At 45.2% G+C, this 17,849-nt stretch overlaps 1 protein-coding gene across 6 annotated transcripts in view; it reads right to left on the reverse strand.

Annotated features, from left to right (window-relative positions):
- POLD2 (DNA polymerase delta small subunit) overlaps window positions 1–10,841 on the reverse strand; it is a 68,838-nt gene extending 57,997 nt beyond the window's left edge. For 5 of the 6 annotated variants that reach the window (XM_087392415.1, XM_087392414.1, XM_087392413.1 and 2 more), the window contains exons 1-3: window positions 10,604–10,841; window positions 10,396–10,525; window positions 7,879–7,985 (exon numbers count right to left, since the gene is read on the reverse strand). In XM_087392415.1, coding sequence (XP_087248541.1) covers window positions 7,879–7,985; window positions 10,396–10,525; window positions 10,604–10,648 — 282 coding nt within the window. In that variant the 5' untranslated portion in view covers window positions 10,649–10,841. Of the gene's footprint in view, window positions 1–7,878; window positions 7,986–8,211; window positions 8,287–10,395; window positions 10,526–10,603 lie in introns of those variants that run through there. The other variant, XM_087392418.1, reaches the window with a different exon arrangement.
- Between the last annotated feature and the right edge of the window lie 7,008 nt (window positions 10,842–17,849).

The following is a 17,849-nucleotide window of genomic DNA, read 5'->3' on the forward strand; positions in this document are numbered from 1 at the left end:
ACTAAATCCCAAGTGTCATTTTTCAAAATGGCTGCCATTCTAGTATATCCTTCGCTTCCTGGAAGAAACAGGGCTCCGCAAGTTGAGCTACCAAAGCGAAGTTCACAGAGAGAGTCTTCATGTTTCTATGAGACCGCCGCACTCCAAAACTGCTCCGTGACCCATGAGTCTGCTAATGTCTTCAAATACCATTGAGGTAGCTTCTTTTCAGATGGAGGTGCTTTTAATGGAGTTGACTTCGGAGCCGGCTCTAGAATGGCATGCTTCTACTACTCCTCCTCCTCGGAGTCTTCAGTCGGCTTCACCTCTCGGAGGGTGACTTTGGGTGGGGGTAACATTGGAAGTTTCGGAACCTCTTCGACAAGTTGTGGCTCAGTCTCTTCAAAGATCACATCCCTGCTGATAAGAATCTTCTTCTTATCCGGATCGAATAGGCGATAGGCCTTGGACTCTTCGCTGTATCCCACAAAGATACAGCTCCGGCTATGGGGATCCAGCTTTGTTTGCTCATCTTTGTGTACATGCACAAATGCTTTAGAATCGAAAACCCTGAGATGAGATATGATGGGCTTCTTACCATAATAAGCTTTGTATGGAGTCTTGTCATCAACAGCCTTGGTCTTGGTTCTATTGAGGATGTGAATGGCAATGTTCACGGCTTCATCCCAGTAGGCTTTCGAGAGATTCCTCCCTCGCAACATGGTCAACCCTGTCTCTGTGACAGTCAAGTGCTTCCTCTCAGCAGCTCCATTATGTTGAGATGTGCGAGCTGTAGTAGTGAGTTGTCTCTTAATCCCGTGCTTCTTGCAGAATCCATTGAACTCGGTAGAGGTGAACTCTCCCCCTCTGTCAATGCAGAAGGGCTTTGATTACCTCCCCGCTCTCCTTCTCTAATTGGGCCTTCTAGTCTTTGAATTTCTCGAAAGCCTGAGATTTCTTGACCAGGCAGAATACCCATGTCATGTGACTAAAATCATCAACAAGTAAGAGAATACCATGAACCTGCGAATGAATTTTTCGACATTGGGCCGCAGATGTCGACGTAAACCAACTCGAGTGACTTCTTGGCTCGTGATGAGGCCTCCTATGGGAACTTGTCCCTGTGTTGCTTTCCTTTCACGCAAGCCCTGCAAACACAATCATTGCCTGCAATCGGTGAAAGTCCATCCACCATCTTTGTCTTCTGCATCTCGGAGAGAGTGCCATAGTTGACTTGACCGAACCGCTCATGCCATAATTTGGATCTTCCATGGTCCCCGTGCACCAACAGAGCGTTGAGCCAGTATAGCCCATGCTCCTCGACACCTTGAGCCACCACCTATCCGTTTGCCTTCGATGTGACAATGACCTTGCCGTTGTCGAATAATACCGACATATTGTGCATGTCCCAATAGGTTCTTGCACAAATTCAGTACATACAGTACACCGAAAATCAACTCGTTTCTTGCAATCGTAATGAACAGAATACTACCGACACCCTTCACAGGGCATGACCGGTTGTTATCCCCAACAGTGACTCTGGAATCGGGATGTGTGCTTTGAAGCTCCACTGTCCACATACCAACCTTCCTCTCCTTCACTGACTGCATAAGCAGAGCAATACTCAGTGATGATGAAGAGAACTCCGGTCGTGACGTTTGCCAATTTGGTCTTTGGCTCCTCCTTGGACTTGGACGACTCCTTCTTTAGGTCCGCCGCCTTCTTGCGGCACTCTTTAGCAAAATGACCAAGCTTCTCACAGTAGAAGCACTTTATCTGCCTCTTTTTATCTGCATCCTCGGTCTTGCTTTTGTTCTTGGAGTCTTTGAACTTACTCTTGCCGGGCTTGTCCCTTCCACGAGAGCCTTCTTGTCCGATTGTGTAAACAATTATTCCCGAGCCTCTTCTTGCACAACGGGGGTGGAGGCAAAACCGGAAGACTTGTTGGACAACAAGGGAAAGATTCTCGTTCTAGTGGATGGTTGAGAGCTTGAGAATCGGGAAGAGGGAGATGCCCACTCCCTAGCATTAATCATTGGGACTACGGTGGACTCTGTTCTTCCATACATCCAGATAGCCGATACGTCTGTGGAGGCGTGGGCTATCCTGAAAGATTTGTATGAAACGGACAATACATCTCGAGTTTTGATGCTCCAACACCAAGTGTACAGTTTGGACATGAATGAGGCAGACAATGTTCATGATCATGATAGTAAGGGACCAGCTCGTGGCAGTTGGTCAGAAGGTAGATTCAAGTCAACTGGCACTATTGATCTTACACAAGCTACCTCGAAGCTTTAAGAGTTTCGTGACTACGGTCATTGTAGGACAGAGGACCAAGCCTCTCACCTTCGAGGAGCTTGGGCCTTTGTGTTAGCTTCCACAACTTCCAGGCCACAAGATGGCTCCGGATTTTCATCTTCCAAATCGGGTAGTTCGACCCGTCTAGCTTCCTTGACTCTCCAAAGTTCGGGATTGTGAATGAGAGGAATCTAGAAGAGGAGGAAGGAAGAGAAGGGTCTGAGGAGGCAACAGTAGAATCTTTGTCCTCTATCCTTGCTGTAATAAAGAACAGTAAACTGAATTTACAGTAGAGAACTTGACCACGGAGCAAACCTGAGTGTTTATTGGAGTCGCCTTCTTGCAAAGGTACTCCGGTCTAGAGCTATGAACCTAGCTCTAATACCGTGTTGGAAATAGAGGATAGAATCACACCCCTCACTCCCTGGCTAGCTCATACAACACTCAGCCACAAAAGTGGGTAAACAAAAGCTCAAGGATGGGCATGTACAAACAGCCCGAGATGCTGTCAATGACTGAGACTCTTCCTCTCCCTCTGCGCACTTGCCTGTGTGCAAGGCTGTCTATGCAGATGATAAGGAATGAGGAAGGAATGAGGGCTTTTAATAGGAGGGGCTAGGCCCCCTCAAACTGGCCGACCAGGGAGTCGGCTCCCTGCCCAATGCACCGACCTGCAAGCCCACCAACCGACCAGGCTGGTCAGCCTTTGCTGGCTAATCTGGCCAACTTGGGCCAGGCCTATATAAGGGCCCATGAGCCCTGCTCATGGGCTGCTGCTGCAGTCCTCAACGCCACCTATGTGCTGGTCCAAGAGGCGCATTGGATGCCGCGCCATCAACATGCTGCTGCGCAGTTCCCTACCAGGTAGGTGTCCTGCCTTTTTCCTTCCCCTACCCCCTATGGTCTTCGGCCCCCTTGTCCCCTCAAATCAGGGGCTCACAGATGGGGCAGCGACCTTCTAACACATTAAGGAAAGAAGTTTTGGACTCCAAACATGCAATTGTGTGAGTTCCTGGGCTACATAACCCTTTCCCTCTGGGATCTAGGGACTCTTTCGCTGTGTTGTTTTGCTCTAACATCAAGGGCCAAGTACTTTATTCTTTGACTATTGAGCTGAGCACTACAATTAAGCTTTTTGGCTGGCTTTTCTGCTTGCATGCGTTTTTTAAAGCATTGCAATCCAAGAGCATTGTGCCAATCCAGTTGTGGCCAATGTTGGTTAACATCTCCTAATGTCACTCTAGAGAGAGAGGGCCAATGCTTGTGGGTGTGCCCGCCCAGTGTGAGGCTAGGATAGGTTGAGAGAGGGCTTGTCCTATGGGTGTGCCCACCCCCCATGAGGGTAGAGTAGGGTAGAGAGGTTCCTCCAAGCTCACATGGAGGCGCTTATGTGGTGTGCATGTGTGGCCACCTGTGGGGCAGCATATACGCAGCAGCCCAGCACCCCCACAAGCCTATGTGCAAGCAAAGGTGGGCCGGCCAGCATATATGCAGCACTTCAGCACCCCCAAGAGCCTATGTGCAGGCAAACTTTGGCGCCCCTTTCAATATTTATTTAATTAAGTGAGAGGCCCTGAAATCCAGGCTACATAAAGGATACATTCCTTCTTACAATTGGGGCATTCCACATCCCAGTGGCCATCCACATACCCTCCAAAGCCTTCACTATTCGCTGCTCTCACCACACCTGGCAGTAGGTCTCCATCCCTAGTCCAAGAAGCTTGCACACAGCCCGGAACTGTTACTAGCAGCCCACTCAACCACTCAGTTCCCCAGAGCTGTCACTAGTGCCCAACTGATCAGCCATCTGCTAAAAGCAAAGAAAGAAAGCATACACAAGCTTTCTTCCCTATCCAAGACTGCCATGACAAATAGTCTCTCACCCTATGGGTCGCACATATCCTGATGCATCAACTTGATTCCCATAAGAGAACTAGCATCACAACACAACAAACACTATGGCAATCACACCTGTACCATCCCTCTTGGGGTTCCAGGGATACTTCCCATTCCAAGCATGGATTCCCAACCCCTGCCTACTCAACAAAGAACGAGGCTGTACCAAAGATGTGACGTCTACCTAGCAACCATTGCTTGCATGTGACCCATCTCCTAGAGAATCCAAAAACACGTTTCTACACAAAACAAAGCTTTGGAACCTCTTGTGAAGCTGCCTTTCGTGCATTCACTTGCCTAGAAGTCCCCTTTGGCCTTGCACTCAAAGCATTCCACATTTCCTCAAGCATCAATGCCCCTAACTTCGGCTCTGCCTTCATCAAGCAAACTAGAAGCATCCAATTCTGTCTCAGGCATTCGCATCAAACCTCGGGGCTGTTACTAGCAATCCATACTGGATCACACAGGTCCCTTGCCTGCCAACAAATGCACACATGACCAATGACGTGCTAAACTAACAAATGAAGGCATAAGGCATTAATTAACAACTTCGACCTAGCTTAGGCACGAGCTAAGGAATCTCCAAAAGAGAGAGAGAAAATGCGCAGCCAGCTTTAAGAGTCAGTCCTCCACCAGCGGGTGGAGCCCAACATTCATGTGTGGCGCTCCCGAAACACCACACGTGGCCCAAAGCAAGGGCCTTGTAACTAACCAGCAGGCTGGACTGCGTTGGGAAGATCACTTGGGACCCTCTGCCCTCTCCAACCGAGCTCACTTGACAAGAAATCCAGGCGCCATGGCTAAGCAGCCCCTCTCCAATCAAGACACAAATAACGAGCTGCAGAGTCCCTGACAAAAAATGCCTCCAAGCCACCAACCTGTGCATCGACAGTTCTGCCCCAGGCCCTTGGTCGGCATGCAAACCAGATCCTCCACGAGCTCATGGGATCTTCAAATGGATCCCTACCCATGCGACAGGCCAAAACTGATCCTAGGCCCAAGCACACAGCTGCTGCAATGCAGCCTGTGAGCTCTTGCGTGCACCATCAGCCCGAAATCCCATAAACCTGACCGGAGATGTCTCTAACTAGCACAAAGCTCCCGCGAAGGCAATCCGCCTCTCTGTACTCAGTCCCGAAGCAAATCCGTGTGTGATAGAATCTCGCGTGCGCCATCCACCCTGTTTTCCAGCCACCTACATACGTCGACTTGCCAGGAGCTTCCAAGGAATTCCTTTCCAAAAACAATTTGCATGGGCTGACCACGTGGCAGCGCACGAATCATTTGCCCCTTGGTCTTTTAATTTCCTCCTAGGTCCCCCCTAGTGGGAACTTTTTAAAGCCAAAACAATGGCCAACTTTGGCTCCTAAGGGTTCTTTGCCCCCTTTCTGGTCCAAACCACAACAATCAGCCCCAAGGCACATTTTCTAGGGGTTCTAGCATATCAAGCAACCCCTTGACCACGCTCCTAGTTTTCCCAAGGTCTTGCCCACATGCAGGCCAACATGCATGTGCCAGAAATCACGCCCTCGTGACAGGTCACCTCCCTTATGGCTGTGTAGGCAGCCCCATGGGGCCAAGTTGCAGTCGGCCTGTAGGGCAGGGGTCAGCCCCCTAGGTGGTCTGTTTATGGGCAGTCAGGCAGCCCTATAGAGGCTGCACAGCAGCCCCTCTTATGCACAGTGTGGGTCGGCCGAGTGGCCCAGTGGTTGGCACTTGAGGCAGCCTATAGGGCTGCGTGCCAGCCCTTTATACCCTAGGGCTGAGTCGGCCCTGTAGAGCAGTGAGTCAGCCTGCATGCTGCAGCCGACTGGAGGAGGGTGAGGGCTATATACAGGCCCCCCCTCACTCGGAAAAAGCCCCCCTTCTACTGCTTGGAAAAACCTTTGCACAAGAGGCTGCTCAAGAGCTGGACACAACTGCTCAACAACCACCAAAATGAGATAGAAAACAAGAGAGATCACTTGCAGTTCTCTCTTGTCTCTCTCTCCCTCTCAGTGTGGTGTGTGTGAGGTTTGCTCTCTTTCTCTCCATTTCTGTTCATGTCCGCTGCACTTCTCACAGCAAATGCATGGTTTTAGAAATGGGTACATGTTTTTTTATTACGCTAGAAAGACAAAAAAAAACGTTGGAAAAAAAAATCTATATTTAAATTTTACTCACAAGTTTTGTGCTTCCAACACCACACCTAGAGTATGAGTCAGCATTGGGACAGTGCAAAGCACAAATGTTACAACATCCCAGTCAATACACAAATGTTGCACCATCCCAGTCAATACACAATTGGAGAAATCTTTAGTTTGTCATTGTTGTCATTCACATTCACATTGTTCAGGGCTTGCATTTTTTCACTTTTGGAGTTACCGATTGGTTTCAATCACCTCTCAACAACCAATGACTGTCAGTTAGGAAGGTGCATGATGGGGTTCCAAAACTGTAGTCTTAGTTTTTTCCATACCGTATGGTATGGACATCTTACATATGCAAACGTCTGAAAAAAAGATGTATGAAATTCGATTGCATACTTGACCCTTTTTTTTTGGGTCAAATGACGTTGTTTTGACTTCTCTTTTCTTCCGGAGCCTTTTGCACGCGGAGAGCCATGGACCAATCAGCTATCTAGAGCCTTTCGCACTCAAAGAGCCTTTTGCACAAGCCATCTGGAGACTAGAAGTTTGCACAAGCTTCTAGCGCTTTGTGCCTCCCTTTGGAGTGTCATCAGTCCCCTGATTCGACCTTGTTGGATCTAGATTGAAGATTCTCTCATCTACTTGTGGTTTAAGATATATATTTGGAATGCTTAAGTAGTTGAAACTTGAAACCTGAACTTGTTAACAAAATTTCCTTGACCTTATGTTTTGAAAGTATGAAAACTTTCAGGGCCATGTATGATTCAGCCAGGGGCATTTTTCCATACTTATTCCATACTTCCATACCCGTATGCATATGCCGTATGGAAACGTAAAGAAAAAACTGACTGTAGAATCATTACTCTTTGAGGCTGAGCCCTTCAAGTGAATATATAGGACCCCACACTGCCTAGGACTCATTACTGCACTGTCTCCCCTTTTTTGGTGATCTTCTACAGATGCATGTTCCAGTAAGTTGCCCTCGGTTCCTCTTGTGGATGGTTCTTTATGGAAGAACCCAACATTTCTCTCTAGAGGATAATGTGCACCCTTTATAGACAATTGCTCGGAGGGGAACTCATAGAGAACAGGGAATTCTGTCACAAATTGGGCAAGAGATTATACACTATGAGAATTCAAATGCAATATATGCTGAAGACTCTCAGGCAGCCCAAGGCAAAGAGCAGAGTTTCCTACGGGTCAGGTTTTGTGGTAAGTTCTCTCAGTTCCTAAGTATGGCATGTGGTGGTGGTATTCCCCTCACCTTAAAAGCTCCGACCATTCTTGGCTCTCCCATCTGATTTACTTCAATATCATGACGGCAGGTGAAACCAACCCAATCATTTGTCATGATTGGGTTGGTTTCACCTGCCATCATGATGTGTATATTGGATCTTGACACAAGCTGTTTTGCTCATCCATTTGTTTTGTTTTCTAAGACATGATATATTTCACTAACAAGCAGTGCATACTTTCAAAATTGGAATACATTTTCAAAATTAAAGCACCTCTGTGTTCAAGCACACATAAAAGTTCATAACTTTTCTCACAAGGCTTCAAGAAAATTACGCACCTCTTTTGAATATTCATCCAAAACTGAGGGCTTCAGCTGCATTTGTTTATACAATGTGCCAATCACAATACACTCCTCACCTTCTTCTAGGCCCAAGATTGTCCGAACTGTTACATGCAAGTTGCAGTAAAGTTTGAGGGGAACTTTTGGACAAAAAATCATTTTGGGGGAGAGAGAAGTGGGCGGGGGCAGTTTTTTTTTTTTTTTTTGGGAGGGCCCCGGGAGGGGGGGCAGGCATATGGTTGGGGTTGTTATATTCAGTTATCCAATCCAAATACGCATATCTTGCACAAAAAAGCCGGAAAAATCAGTTTTTCCTATATGCTGAATTACCTAGGAAGGCAACACCAGATTTTGTGGTTAGCCCAAGCTGTCATTATTGCTTTTTGGAGGTAACAATTTGCATCTTTTTCCTCAAGGCTAGTCAACAAAATTATGCAACAATAGTGAAGCCAGATTTCCAAAAGACAACCGAAAAACCTTCCATTCAGCTCATTGCGAGTGACACTCAATCTACCTAGCCATCAAATTCCGCTACATTAAGCACAACTTCAAATTATCGGGCAAAGTTCTAAAGCTCATAATTTCTGGTGTAGCTGCAAGTTTATTCATGGAAAGAACTAAAACTCAAACTGATTCTTGGTATGATTTGAAGTAGCTTCTAACGTATCCTCTATTGTGTATGTAATCAACCCAAATCTTCACAAATTTGGAGGCCATGTGTGGTGTTGGCGAAAGCCAACCTAACTATTTGACATAGTGAGTATTGTTCAAGCAATTACAAGGTCTAAAAGAGCAGACAGACCATGTTGCATAGTATTATTGTATGTTAAGTTGCACACGACTTCAATCTATCATTCCCTTATTACACATTGGCACTAAGCAACCCCAGTAGATTTGTGGTCTATTAGTTTGATTACTGTTTTAACAATAATTATCAAATCAACCTTATTTTCCCCAGTACAAAAAGCAAGCAAGGCACACTTGCATAAATTATATTATGTTTGTGAAGAGACATTCACGCCTCAAACAACTCCTAGCAACGTGCAAGTCTGCTGATACAATGTCTTAACTGATAGTGATGCTAAGTTAAGCAAGCAATCTACTGAAGCATAGGTAGGAAAAACCTCACGTTTCCGTGGCAATTATGGTTTGAAGCCTTGGCCTTTAAGAAGTCCTAGAAAACTCAGTTAAGCAGGCAACTTACCAAATCATAGGTAGGAAAAACCTCACGTTTCTGTGGCAATTATGGGTTGAAGCCTTGGCGTTTAAGAAGTCCTAGAAAACTCAGCTATCATATTAGTCTTCTCATTTTGTCATTTGAACATACCATTGTTTCCTTTTCCCTTGTATACCGCCAATCAATCAATTTGGATATTTGTGATACTAACAAAAGCCTTTGCAAGCACCACAATCATCAGCCAAATGTATTGCCTTGTGTTCCATCAAATCTATGGCTTATACTCTTGCGTTGTGAATTGAATTTTATTGAATTACTGTCCCCTGAAACAGTCTAAAATCTTACATCTATGAGTTGTTCCAATTGAGCCTCTTGATGAAGTTGGTTGCCAAAATGAGATCTATGAGCAATTGTGCCTGTTAGGTTAGTCGTCGAGCTAAGGTCTGATATATGCCTGAGCTAGTGTTGTGATTTGGTATGCTACATCATCAGTGTTCAATAGACCACAACATATTCATTGCAGTAGATCTTGGTGTTTCATGTTTTGGGAATATATTTCAGCTTCTTGTGTAGTACTTGCTCTTTTGTCTTGCTTTCTATTAATATGGGCGCAACATGTGGGCATAGAGTGGCAATAGCTAGTGGGAGTTATAGGCCACAGCCTGAGCGCTGGCAAATCTGCTGCGTAGGCAATGGAAAGAGGCCAGCAGTGGGTAGCAAACGATGGGCCCAACCCTGGGCATGAAGTGGCTATGGCTAGAGAGCACTGGGGCAAAAGAGGGGCCAGACAGAAGTCGGCCTGACACATGTTGGCCGTGCGTTAGCCATTTTGCAGGGCTGGTCGGCCTCACTTCTGAGAACTGCTGGGCCCTGGAGGGTTCTCGTCTATACATAGCCCCCGCAGGGGCAGCGGGGGCATTATGCAAGTACTTACTAGAGACCTCTGAAGCTTACAAGAGTTCGCAGCCAGAGTAAGTACAAGCCAGACTTAGGAGTAGATCTTGAGCTCTCCATAAAAGCAGTTGGCTGCAGGTGTAGGATCTCTGTGGGAGCTCGGTATGTTTTGAGCAATACAGTTTGAGCTGTTTTGCCTACTTGGTTGTTATGTCCATCCCCACATCGAAAACGCTGGTTAAAAGGGAGAATGATGGAAAAAATAGGTGTTGAAGAAGTTTTTGGACAAGTCTACTCTAATTGAGCAACTACGCAAGGACATCAAACTAAGAGAAATGAAAAACTCGGAATACGACAGGATTAAGTTACCGTGCCAATGTAAGGCAGACCAGAGACCATGAGAATAAGCAGCGAAGAGAAGGATGAAGGAGGCAAGCGCTTACCAGGTCGCGTGGGCCAATGATGCTGTACAAGGTCCCTGAGAAGCTCTCGAAATTTATGAAGGCGGCAATAATACAGATGACTGTACTGCTGTCCTTGGTACTTTTGCGAACGAAGGTCGAAGCGTTCATCCTAAAGAGGTTGGCAAATCATCAGACAGTGTAGGAGGCGACTGCAAAGCAGCAAAGTAGTGGCTGGGGGAGAACGCACCTGAGGGATATAGTTAGCCTGTTTCCTGGCTAGCGGTACCTCCATGGCTCAGCGTTTGAAGATAAATACTGGCGGGAAGTTCACACTTCTATAAGGGCTTGCTTCCACGTTGCCTCAAATGCCCGCACCTGTCTCCGCGATGCGCCCCCGCTTCAGTTCGCATGCCGTGGCACTGTGGCACTCGGCTGGCCGCTTCGGTTCGCATGCCGTGGCCGTGTGACACTCGGCATTTCGAGGATTTCGCATGTGGCCCCAATGCCAGTGGTAGTCAACCACTTGCTAAACCGGCGTGCCCAGACGAGCACTGCATTTCTCAAACTGTGGAAGCACGCCCTAAGGCTAGGTTCACATCACCTAGGGAATAGAACTAGAGGATGATCGTCGGATGGTTGTTGGTGTAGCAGTTGGAGGAGATGGAAGGCAAATCATGTAGCAGTTGGAGGAGTTGGCCGTAGAGTGGGCAACTAGACGGCGTGCTCTATCAACTTTTTCAACTACCACCGCTTCCTTTGTCGGCTCCCGTTGTCCAGTATTTTGGCTTCCTTTACTCCCTTTCTATCATCACATGTGATGCAAATGCCAGTAGTAGTCCAACCACTTGCTAACCAAGATGCCCGGACAAGCACCACGTTACTCAACTATGGAAACAAACCCTAAGGTTCACAGCGCCCGCCCGCTAGGAGGGAATAGAATTGGAGGATGGCCATCGATTATGGTGGTTCACACCACCCAGCTACGCCAATCATGTAGCAGCTTGAGGAGTTGGCCATAGAGTGAGCGGCCTTCATGAGCTAGACACAAATCTTTTGCGTTAGTGTTCGAGCCCGTCCCTCCTATTGGGCCAACTAGGATAGTAGCCCTTCACATAACCTTTTGGAAGATGGTAGGCGGGTGATGTGAACCCAACCTAATAAGTAGTGTCTATTCAAGGATAGCTCTACTCAACTAATTCAAGGATAATTCTACTCTTGCCCCCCAACTAATTCAAAGTGGTCACACAAGGGCTAATTCAAACAAATATTTAGGCTTTCATCAAGATGCTCATGTGGACTCATTGCAAGAGTGCTGAGCCAAAAGTTGAAAATGCAAGTTAGTCTTAATCCCTACTTTGATAATTGCACATTGGTGGTAGTTGCATATGCCAAGTAATAATAGCAATTTTTTACAATCCTCCGGTAATAAACGGCCTCGTAATAATGGTATATGGGGGTACTAATGTCTCCTTGTGGAAGAACCACATTAATGGCAATTTCTCTCTTATGCAATTAGCTAATGTGATCCACAAGCGTAGCAATGCACAATGGGCTCCTCTCTTATGAGTATTGGTAAGATTGGCATAAGGTGTGGGAAATGCACTCCCGTGAAGATGATCAATATGAGGCTATCAAATGTATCGTCTGGAATTAATCCAAAGAAAGGTGTTGGAGGTGGTGGTCTACATCTGACAAAACATGTGTGCAGTTACAATCATGCTATGTGACGATGGATTTGTGAAAGCATTTGAATTGTCATTATGTGTTTTCACATATTTTTGAAAGCTTATCCAGCACGATTTGCCTTACCTCTTGTAAAACAATGAACAAGCTGATGGCTTTATTATTGAAGCAATTGTAGTTCATTGTCAGTTACGTGAAGCTTATACGTGGGTTTCGGTGAACTCCATGTTTTGATGCTTTGTGCTCTGTGCTCTGTGCAAAGCAACTATCAATTACTTGGCATTTTTATTTCTGCCACTTGATAGTTCCACCTTAATTCAGCGTGGAAAAAGCTTCTCAATATATCAGAGATTTCGCTTTGTGGATTTTGTTCCTTCACATGGATTTTTAGAAGTAGCGATGAATGAAGCCATCTATGCTTGAGAGCCTTGTTGGACTTTGTGCGGTGTAAAAAATGCTACCACTTTTTGTAGAATATCCTGTGATCTAGTAGGTATGCATAGGCTTTGCCGTGTTGGTCATCCCTTCTCCTCAGTCCATATTGTTTCGTGACTTCATGTGCCTCGAACATCATCGAACTACAAGCACAAATTGAAAAGTAACCTTTTTGCCGATGGTCAAACAATTGAGACCACCTTCTTTATTTGTTGCCTTCTCAATAGTGAAAGACTATGGGAGCCTTTGCCTTGCTTGCAAACATCATAACAATATTGTATCAAGAGAACAAGCGACTTCCTCCTCATTATGTACGTGAAACTCAATTGCATAATATTACATCCACAGGTTCTAGTCCATCAAATAGCTCCTTAGGCAAGATGGCACTATTTCAAGGAAAGTGTTGGACTTCTTCTAAATTACAAAATAGAGGCAACCAACATGACCATGGGTTGTTACACGATGCGCCGTCTCATGGAAGACAACCATGGGTTGTTGTGAATACATGATGCGAAGTCTCATGGAACATCTCCAAAATACATTGCAACACGTATCTAAAAGCTTACTTGCCTAACAAGGACCTGCAAATAAAAAAGTGCAAAAAAAGAAGCAAAGCATGTAGATTTGGATTTCCACAACCACCTATGCATACCACACGCATGTTGGAACCTTACAAGTAAAGTTGGATAACCCAAGCACCAATGCACACCACATGCATGCTGGAACCTTACAAGTAAATTTGGATAACCCAAGCTACTAGTCAAACTTTAAATGCATGACAACCACACTTGCTGAGCCTAGAATACAATTGTTGGACTTTGATAGCTTCTTACACCATCTAGCCATGATAGAATAGGACTATGTTTTGGCCTTGCATTCTACATTACTCACAAACTACATTGTTCTAAAGATATGCATCCAAAAGACATCTTCACAAACAATTTCTACCCAACCTTATCGAACGTCATTGACATGCAATTTGTCTTGAACCCTCATGGGGTAGTAGCATACTATAGCTCATAAATGACAAAGGTAGATAAGGCCATGTCATAGGTAGTTGTTTTAGAAGCATGCATCCCTACACACGAGCTTGTCCAAAAAGTAGGGAATGCCATACTGAACACACAGCACATCAACACTCAATAATGGGTCTACTTAGCATTGTCATTGCCTCTAACAAGCAACACACAAGAATTTGCATTCGTCAACACAAGCCCTTCAACTATTGAAGATGCACACACAGCTCGAGAAAATGCGTTGAGAGATCACGCTCACCATCATGTGATCATATGTGCATAGCACTAACCAAATAGAGTGCTATAAAGGAAAGGGTTAGATGCCCTAATCCTAATCCTAACCCTAAATGGGTTTGTATATATTCTACATTTTTCCTCTTTAGTCCATCCATCTGCACTTTGACCACCGTGATGGGTGGCATAAGAGTTGTTTGTTGGCAGGCTTTCCTCCAAAGGCTTCTTCAGTTATCTATAGAGCCTATACAACTATAACGACCTAGCAGCATCTACGGAGTTGCAATATCAACAAGCTCTTCAACCACTCCCATATCTATAGACAAGAACGACGATCAGCTCTAAAGTAAGGCGAGCGAGCCTAGAAGCACTTCACACAACGCTTTGCAACTTGACATCATGTTGCAACGCTTCATCAACTCGCCCTCGCTCATCCTCAACGTAGTCTTCCACTTTTGAGTACTTAGCTCCCATAAACGGCCACTTTACCCGAACACCCTCAAGCACTCAAGGCTCCAATAGCTACATCGTCAACCCGGTGACCACTTCAACCGGTAACACATAGGTGGCTCTCTAGCTTCAATAAACTCCATTCTCAAATAGCAACAAACGAGCATCAAACAATGCTCCTCTGCCACCTCGATTAGCACTCCATGGCTCTACTCTCAACACTCTTCACGCGACTACCACGCCTCCCTACTCCTCAACGTGCATCGTGCACCTAGGAGCCAACGAGCTCCATGCTCCAATAAACGGACTAAGCACCCATGCAAAGCAGCCTGCTAGCCAACTCTCTAGCAAATTCTAAGAGCCACTTCCAACAACAAGAGCACAACAAGTCTCTCCATGCCACGTTTCAACACTGACCTACATCACCGCCAGCCCTAGCAAACACCTTAAAAAACGAGCTACAACACCTCATCAAGAGACAACGCCTACGGCTCTCAGCGATGCTGCTAGCTCACATGGCTTATCAACAACCAGCTACAAACTCTCCAACACAATGGGCTCATGGGTCAGCAATAAATGAGCTCCATTGTTCTAAGGCGTAGCTTGCATCACAACGGCGCCCACGCAGCTTTTGAAATCCCTCGACTGGTTCATCGATGAAGAAGGCAACGAAATCTTCGAGAAGATTTAATCAAAATCTTCAAGATTCTGTCATTGGAACCTTATCCCCTCACCCAAGGTCATAACAGTGACACGTGGTAGGATAAGGTCATACCCTAGGGTTTGGTCACAAAGATGCCATGTGGCATCTGATCCTATCTGCCATGTAGCCTTATCCATGCTACCACATCATTTACCACGGTGGCAACCACGTCATCATATGCCACATCACCAACTTGCCATTTCATCAAACTAGTCAATTACCAAGTTAGCAAGTCAAAGTCAAAGTGCCTAGACATCCTTTGACCAGTCAAACTACCACGTGGCAGTCCCCTGATATGCACTCTTACCACCTAGCAAGCACACACTGCATGTGCACACAGGTGTCACCTCACACAATGCTCCACAAGCACTATCCCTTCACAGGCACAATTCTTCATTTCTGCATGTGACTCCACTCCCACATCATCACTGCACATTTTCACTCTTTTTTGCCCCTCCACCTAGATCAAGCTGTATCTCTTAATCCAGGAGGAATTTGGGGGAGCTACAAAAAGGTGAAACGATAAGATTTTTTATGCTCTACACGCTCATCACATCATGCACACATTTCGGCACAAGTATCACTCAATTTTGAGCCTCGCTCAACAAATCCACTTCCAACATGCACATCAGCCTCTACATCGACACATCTGACCCAGCACATAAAAAGAACCAAAGAAAAGAAATTATTTGTTGTTCTTTTATTGATCGACGGTTGGTATAGATCTAGATCAGTGTAGACTAGATTGCTATAGAGGGGACGCTTTGAATTTCCCCAAGTTGCCAATCTAAGCCATGCCCAAAATTATCGACTAGTTCCTACTCAGAGTCAGCAGTCCAAACGCTCACATACGATTTCACATCATCACATTACTTGAAACCTAATGTTCATCAGTTCAGTGAGCAGACTTTAGAGTGTTCAGAGGCATTACCGATTGATTAGTGGGCAGATAGCACATGATTTAATTTCACACACACATGCCATCATTGTAAAGTTGGAGCATTGTCCTGCAGTTTGACAGTTTTGGTAAATGCTCATGATGCATTTATGATATATTTTGAATTGAATGCTATTTTGTGAAGGAATAGATAGGACTAGAGAATGCCACATTAGTGGTAAGACCTTCCCAATATGCCTTCATCATATTGTTCCTCTAACATTGATTATGTATCTCAGAGGAAAGCATTCCAAAAGAAGCCTAGAATGAGAGTAAAGCCCTGCAATGGTGAATATTTCATCAAGGTGAACACCAAGAAAAAGCTATTTGCCTTCTGTGGAGTACAATCATACTATGGAGTATTGCCACCTAAAAAGGTTTTCTCTACAGTTGCTCTTCAAGAGACAAGCCCAAGAAGAGGAGAGGAATGACTCCAACTACATCTCCAAAGAGAATCAAGCATATCATGTGAAGAAGAGCTACATCAACAATTAAAAAAATATTGCTGAAGGAAGAACTCCATCAACAAATGAAGAATCAAACTTTGTGGCAGAAGATGAAGACTGTGCCTTTTGAGCACTTTGTCTTTGAAACTTTATTTATCACCACTTGGTCAAATTTTTGAGGTTCTCTTCCTGGAATAGTACTCCAAAAAGAATGTTATGTGTTTTGTCTTTTGTAAATCACCTCTGGTCACACCATATAATGTAGGCCATGTGATATGTGTTAACCCCCATGGTACCTCTTGCAAACATGAGAAACTAGGTCCACACAAAGGCCTAAGATTCATCCTTGTACATGCAAGGGAGATAACCATTTTGGGGGGGTCTATCCCATTTTTGTAAACCTTTACCCTTAGGCACCTTTGCTAGCATGAGATCCTATCCATAGATCTATCCATAGATTTATCCTTGACCACCATGAGATGGCATGTGAAACTAAGTGACTAGATGTATCCTTGACATAGCAAGAGGCAAACCCTTGAGGGGGGGTTTGTTGGGGGATATGTGTGATCAAGGGCTTGCTATGTGCATGTGTGCATCCACTAGCAGTCATATGGTTGTGTGTGTGTGTGTGTAGGAGAGGCACACTTAGTGCCATAAACCATGACACAGGTGATGATGTAATGCAAAGGCCCCCACATGGGGTGGTGCCTATGATTGTGGAGTTACCTCCATTGATTTAGGAGAGTTGCCATTGATTTAGGCCACCCTCTCTCCATTTCTATAAAAGAGGGATTTCCCTCTCTTATCAATAGAACACCCATTGCTACATCTTTTCTGTTCTCACTTCTCTTGCCACAATGCATCTACTCTCCCCCACGTTCCAACAAGGAAATCATTGTGGTGGACATTATAGTCACAGTCATTTTGCAAATGGAATATGTTTCGTGCAAACAAGGAAATGCAGAAGATTGATACAGTGTATCTAGACACTGATTGCAATCCAAAAGAGGATTTCAACTATCAAGTCAACCAAGAAGACCAGGATCCTTGGTACATCGACAGCGGTGCATCATCTCACATGACAAATCATCAGGAAGGGTTCACAGAGTTGAAACCATTAGAAGGTCAAAAGAATGTCATCTACACAGGAGATAATACACCAAATCCAGTTTAAGGGGGGACATGCATTATCCCTATGAACAATTTCATTGGTACGAAAGGATTGGTGAAAGATGTACTCTACGTTTCGAGAAGCTCAGCAAGAACCTTTTGTCAGTAGGTTAAATGATGGAACACAACTACCGAGTCATCTTCGACGGAGATGAATGCACTATCAGAGATAAATCCAAAAGATTTCAGCTAGTACAAAAAGGTGTCAAGGAAGGACGCTTGTACAGAATGCTAGCTCCAGCACCAAATTTGCATGCCATGTCAGCTCAACCACAATAGATGCCACTATCTGTGCAAAATGGCATAAGAGATATAATCGTGTCAATTTCAAGAGCTTGCTAGATCTCAGGAATCAGAATATGGCAATCGGGATTCCTAAGCTACAGTTTCTTGGAAAAGTTTGTGAAGCATGCTGCTTC

Source organism: Dipteris shenzhenensis, chromosome 21 (genome assembly GCF_047967505.1).
Source record: "Dipteris shenzhenensis isolate YYH24624 ecotype China chromosome 21, Dip_SZ_1.0, whole genome shotgun sequence".
Taxonomy (NCBI): domain Eukaryota; kingdom Viridiplantae; phylum Streptophyta; class Polypodiopsida; order Gleicheniales; family Dipteridaceae; genus Dipteris; species Dipteris shenzhenensis.